Source organism: Amborella trichopoda, chromosome 2, assembly GCF_054954075.1.
Source record: "Amborella trichopoda isolate Santa Cruz 75 chromosome 2, AtrichopodaSantaCruz75HAP2 v2.0, whole genome shotgun sequence".
Classification (NCBI taxonomy): Eukaryota; Viridiplantae; Streptophyta; class Magnoliopsida; order Amborellales; family Amborellaceae; genus Amborella; species Amborella trichopoda.
In genome coordinates, this window is record NC_142337.1 from 228,109 (window position 1) to 234,686 (window position 6,578).

Sequence of the window (6,578 nt, forward strand, 5' to 3'; positions counted from 1 at the left end):
CTAACTCATACATATTATATTGGATGCGTCAGCTTTCTTCTTAGACCAATATATGATTAGAAAATTTGTTAAAATATCTGAACTATTACAAATCATGATCATTGTGTTTTTGTCATGTTTTTTAAATTAAATCAAAGGATATTTGGATAAATTTAATCCTTTTTATTATTCTATATATATTATTTTGACCTGAAATTTTGAAAAATTGAGTGTTTAATTATTTTAGTTTTTGGTTGGATGCAAAGAATGGTTGTGTGCATAGGGTATGAGACAGCTCTCTGTTTGGGGTGAAGGTGAAAAATTTGGAAGAGATGGGGTTCACACGGAGGAAGTGGTGGGGGCCACACGTGTCGCGAGATGAATTGGTGCGGATTGAGAATTGAAGCGGGGGTCGTGTCGCCCTCTTGCCTGGTCCTGGCGGCCCCCTCACCTCACCTCACCTCACCTCACCTCACCTCACCTCAGGACCAGCGAGAAAATAAAAATAATAATAATAATAATAATAAAGAGAGAGAGAGGGGGGGGGGGGGGGGGGGAACGGGAAAATGGGAAAATGAGTGAAGGAGGAGAAGTGGAAGTGCGCCCCGCCCCCTTCCTACAAATCCACCACGTGGGCTTCTCTCGCCATCCGACTCAAGCGGGACCTACCTTTCACCTCGCTGCTATTCCTTTTACCATTCCACCCCTACCCCTATAAATAACCCCACCCCACAACCTACACCTCTTCACCACTAAGCTAAGCTACGCTAAACTAAACTAAACTGTGAATAACCGCCAAATTCATTCCCTCCCTCCCCTCCCCTCCCCTCCCCTTCAACTTGTAACACTCCTCTAAAAACCTCGAACTCACTCCACTCCACTCCACTCCACCCCCCACAACCTGCTTTACCTGTCTCATGGGGAGCCTTTCGGCGAAGGTCATCTTTTCCCCGTCCAACGCCAATACCAACCCATTCCGCCTACACCAACACCACCTCTCTCTTCCTCTCGATGTAAGGCCCACCACTAGCAACGCTGCTCTGCGCTGCAGCTTAGCCACGCCACCTTCCGCCCTGCATTCGGCCCTCATCGACCTTCCATCTTCTTCTTCCCGACCAGCACCCAGCAGCAGCAGCAGCAATAGCAATGACCCACCCCCTCCTCCTCCCTCTCCGCTACCCCACAAGGAAAACACAGCTCCAAATTGGAACCTCTTTCAGAGAGTGGCTGCCTCTGCCCTCGATGCTGCCGAGAAGGCAGTGGTACAGGGCCTTGAGAAGCGCCATCCTCTCCCCAAGACTGCAGACCCTGCTGTCCAGATTGCCGGCAACTTTGCCCCTGTAGCAGAGCATCCAGTGCAGCACGAGCTCCCCGTCAGAGGCCGCATACCCAAGTGCGTTGAGGGTGTCTATGTTCGGAACGGTGCCAACCCCCTGTTCGAGCCCATTGCTGGCCACCACTTCTTTGATGGGGATGGAATGATCCATGCCGTCCGCATCCGCCACGGTCTCGCCAGCTACTCGTGCCGATACACCCGAACCAGCCGTCTCGTGCAGGAGGAGGTACTCGGCCGCCCCATCTTCCCCAAGGCCATCGGAGAGCTTCACGGCCACTCCGGCATCGCCCGCCTCCTCCTCTTCTCCGCGCGGGGCCTCTGTGGCCTGGTCGACCCCAGCCATGGCATGGGCGTCGCCAACGCAGGCCTCGTCTACTTCAACGATCGCCTCCTGGCCATGTCCGAGGACGACCTACCCTACCAAGTCCGCATCACCGAAGCGGGTGACCTCCAGACTGTGGGCCGCTACAGCTTCAATGGCCAGCTCCAGTCCGCTATGATCGCACACCCTAAGGTCGACCCAGAGACCGGAGAGCTCTTCACCTTGAGCTATGACGTGGTGAAGCAGCCCTACCTCAAGTACTTCAGCTTCAAGCCCGACGGAACGAAGTCCGCTGATGTGGCCATCCCACTGGAGCAGCCCACAATGATCCACGACTTTGCCATCACCCCTCGCTTCGTCGTTGTTCCCGACCAGCAGGTTGTCTTCCAGCTCCACCAGATGCTGCGCGGCGGTTCCCCCCTCGTCTACGATTCGACCAAGACCCCACGCTTCGGTGTCCTCCCACGGTATGCCACCGATGCGAGCCCAATCCGCTGGGTTGAGGCCCCGCCTGGCTGCTTCTGCTTCCACCTGTGGAATGCTTGGGAGGAGGTCGAGACCAATGAGGTGGTGGTGATCGGCTCCTGCATGACCCCTCCCGACGCCGTCTTCAACGACACATCTGTACCCTTCCGAACGATCCTCTCGGAGATCAGGCTTGACCTCGGTACCGGGAAATCGAGCGGGCGTGAGATAGCACCAGGGCTCAACCTGGAGGCAGGGATGGTGAGTAGGAAAAAGCTAGGCCGAAAGTCCAGGTACGCGTACCTCGCGGTGCTCGAGCCTTGGCCAAAAGTTTCAGGGGTGGCCAAGGTGGACCTCGGCACAGGAGAGGTCAAGAAGTTGGTCCATGGCGAGGGGTGCTACGGAGGCGAGCCATTCTTTGTCCCCAGTGGCAATGGAGGTGGGGAAGAGGAGGACGATGGCTATGTGCTGACGTTCGTTCACAACGAAGCAACAGCGCAGTCGGAGCTGCTGATAATAGAGGCAAAGGAGATGAAGGTGGAGGCTGCCATCAAGCTTCCTTCCAGGGTGCCCTATGGATTCCATGGCACCTTCATCTCCTCCAAAGATTTGCAGGCGCAGGCCTAGTGCACGCCCAACCATGTGGAGAGAGTGAGTGAGGGTTGTGGAGATCTTTGCCAGAGGGATGCCTTGGACATACGTCCCCGGGGTCTCCTTTCCCTTCCCTTTTTTTTTTTTTTTTTCCTTATTTTTAGTTTTTTTTTTTAATTTGTTAGATGGGTACATAAGAGGAGGTAGGGGTGTGTTTTTTTTCTCGTCCCGCCGCAGCGCTCCACCCTTTTTTCTTCTCTCTTCTTGTGCTAGGAGGAGAAGATGATGTCGAGTCTTGTTTGTTTGGGGGAATCAGTTCGTAGCTTTACACTCTGTGTAGTAGACCGGAGCTCAGCTGATTCCTGTTATTCTTTACTTACTCTGTTTTCTTCAATAATTCGGTACATATGCATATGTAAATAAATATATATATGTATATGAAATTACGAATATAAAGATATCATCTTTCTGTTTGCAAGTTTTGTAATTTTTGGCTTTTTTTTTCTGGAGACGGAAATGCTCTTTTTATACACGTACGATACTTGCATTGAACAGGAAGTTCATTAAAGGGAGTCAACTGATAATGCAAAAGGAGATCAGGAAAAAAGAGGAGAGAGAGAAAGCCAAGTGTTGTTGCAAGTTACAACCCAATTGGTAAATCCGATGGACTTTTCCATGAATAATCCTGTCTGAGAGTGGATCGATAGAAATATAAATTGGGTGGGGGGATTTCACATTGGTGTTAGAGAGAGGATTTTATGTGGCCGTGGAGGTTTTCATAGAAACCGGATTTGGAGAGGAATTGGAGGAGATATTAAGATAGGAGAGTTGAGTGGGGGCACGTCGCTTTCTTTTTTTATTTTTGTTCTATTTTTTGTCGGGGACCTGAACCGCATAAATCAAAGAGTAATTTACAAAAACACAAAATGGGTTAATTTTGGGTGAAAATTATGCTCGGTTAATCCATATTTTTTTTTATTTTTTTTCAAATTACCCCTCGATCTCCTCAATTCGCTTTTTAATTTATTTGCTTTGATTTTTTTTGTTAGTAGGGCAGTATTCTAGTGTGAGGGGAAGTGCCCCGTCCAGAAGGCAGTGTGAGGTTCCTTATTTTTTTAACAAATAAATGAACTAATACGGTCACCAACGAGAATTGACCCAAAACATTAGGGCACAATCCTACTATAAAAAAAACTAAAAAAAAAAAATCTAAAATTAAAATATATCAAATTGAAGGACAATTTTGAAACAAGCAAGCAACCTCCCTGAAGTGTAATTTTAACCCCAAAATTGACTCATTATTTCAGTAATTATTTTTTGTACTCTAAATCAAATGGCCTCGCCTCGCCTCGCCCCTCCCCAGTGGGGAGGGTGGAAAGGGAGGGGCGGGCAAGGAGAAAGGTGGGAGTGAGACCGACCGAGGTCGCCCACTTGCGTACTAGGTAGGTTACTATCCCCCTCCCCAACATCTATCCCTTCTGCTGCTTTGTCCAATCACATCTCTCCTAAAACCCCCAATAATTCAATATCCTCTCTCTCTCTCTCTCCCCTCATATTCTGGAGTAAATTGATCGCCCCCTCTCCCTCGTTTCATCACGTATAGTCTGTTTGCTTTAAAAGACCTTTTACTATTGCACTTTTTACTATTAATTACCCATCAATATCAATATTAATTATTTTTTTATTATTTATTATTTATTATGGTTGATGTTGTAGTTGCATAGTAACAGTCGTGAGAGGACGGGTCATCCATCCATTCAAAGTAGCCGACAGCCGACCAATTGTACTAAATATCACCCCTTCCCCTTTCTCCTCCACTCCCCATCACTCGCACTCACTTCCATCATATACCCCTCCATAACTCTCTCTCCCCCCCCCCCCTTCTTTATCCTAAGCTTTTGGGCTACATCATTATTGGGCTTATCCTAAGCTTTTGGGCTACATCATTATTGGGCTTCTTAATGTTATCCTCTTTAATTTAAATCAAGCAAGATAATACCCACGTCACCACGTATGGCCTAAGGAGTTAACAATAGAAACTGCCCTTGTTAATAATATTTGTGTTACTCGCGACTTTATTGCGTTTGCTGCGTCGTTCGGGTCGTGGCTTTTGAGGAAGTATTAAATTAATCCCCCAAAAATCATGTACCAAACTCTTGGGGAGGGTGACTAAAAAGTCACCATCCTCAATCACGGCTTTACGGCCGGTCCCAATCTTAAACAATCAAATATTTAATTTACAAAAGAGAGAGATGGTAAAGAAACGATGACAATATAATAATCAAAGATGGGAGAAAGAGGGAGGGAGATGGGAGTTTGGGCTCCTCACAATCACAAGAAAGCCATGGAGTGTGACGAACCTGATGATGTTCCCCCCCACACACACCTAATTAACTAACAACCCGCCTCATCTCCTTGTCAGAGTGAGAGAGCATTTCCGAGGGTGGCTGCCTGCTCCCCCAATCCAACCCTTTCCAATCACCACCTTTTACATTTCTCTCTCTCTCTCTTCTATTAATCCTTTTCTCGAAACTCCGCCCATTGTACCACCTGCATCACTGTTTCTCTCTACTTCGCCTCAAACTTAGCATTCTCTCTTCCCCACGATCCTAGAGCCGCTCCAAGTCCTCTCATTGGGGATGTTGACATACATGGATTTTAATACTTAATTTTTAAGGACATGTAATCTTTAACACGAATATGAAAAAATAAATAAATTTTAAAAGCTAAAAATATTAATTCTAGTAAGAAAATATTTAGACCATTGTTTTTAGATGAAACACCGACTTGCATCTATTTTTAAGATAAATGCTTTACACTTTTTGAACTGCATATGTAAAAATGCGATCCAACCCGCATGAAACAATTTTCCTATATATAAACCACCCAACCAACGAACAAAGAAAAAAAAGTTAGGGGAACAGAGATTTTGGAGACTATTCAAACCCAATATTGCTTTAATTAAATTTAAACTCCACTATCATCCAAAAAACAAATCAAACATTGAACAAGATAATGAAGGAAAATTTTCCCACCTTATTAAAAACTAAACCTAAGTGGTCGGTATTGACAAAACACTCACCCCCACCTACACTAAATTGAAAATCAAATCAATCAACGGTAGAGGAAAAAAATATAGCTAGACATAACCTTTACTTACTCGCGGGCCTCTAGCGTGGTACGATTAAATTAATAACAAATGTGGAAGTGGGAAACGGAGACCTGCGACCTTTGCCTGCAGCTATGGAAACCACCCAATTACATGCTTTCCTTCTCCCTCTCCTGCTCTTTACACGGCATCTTTGGGACACTAAAAAACTCACGAGATTTCCATGGTAATAATACATCAAAATCAGAACTGACAAATCTTGAAACCCACCCACCACTCTGATCGCCCAGTTGCGCATTTGCAGCATGACTTCGTCAACCAATTAGCTATCCTGTTCCATCTCGCGATTGCCCCAGCTAGTTATAGGATCGCGTATTTCATTCTCTCTGATTCCATATTTTATATTTATCTTATTTTTGGGTAATTTGTAAGGGGTGGGGGGGAGGAGGCCCCTACCCGTCTTTTTTATTAAATAAAGATGGAGAAAATATATATCATATTTTAACAACCCTATTGTAGGTCAATTGTGCCGAATCATGGAATAACGGCATAAATAAAATCCGACGATCTAGAACGCCAAACTGTAGCGTCAAAAGAAATATTCCTTTCTTGGCAAGTGTCTCTGCTACCTTATTAGCTTCGCGATAAATGAGATGAATGATCCACTTACTATCGGAAAGTTTGTGTCGGCAATTAATTGCTACCATGTGGAGTGCCCGTGGAGCTCTGCAACGCATTTGAATAACGTTTACCAGTAAATAAAGGAACCATCGCCA

The 6,578-nt window shown here is 45.9% G+C and overlaps 1 protein-coding gene across 1 annotated transcript; it reads left to right on the forward strand.

The window, feature by feature from the left end:
- Nucleotides 1-729: 729 nt before the first annotated feature.
- LOC18427334 (9-cis-epoxycarotenoid dioxygenase NCED2, chloroplastic) lies at nucleotides 730-3,171 on the forward strand. Its single transcript, XM_006836386.4, has one exon. It carries the CDS (start codon nucleotides 897-899, stop codon nucleotides 2,727-2,729), a length of 1,833 nt encoding a protein of 610 aa, XP_006836449.1. The 5' UTR covers nucleotides 730-896; the 3' UTR covers nucleotides 2,730-3,171.
- Nucleotides 3,172-6,578: the final 3,407 nt, after the last annotated feature.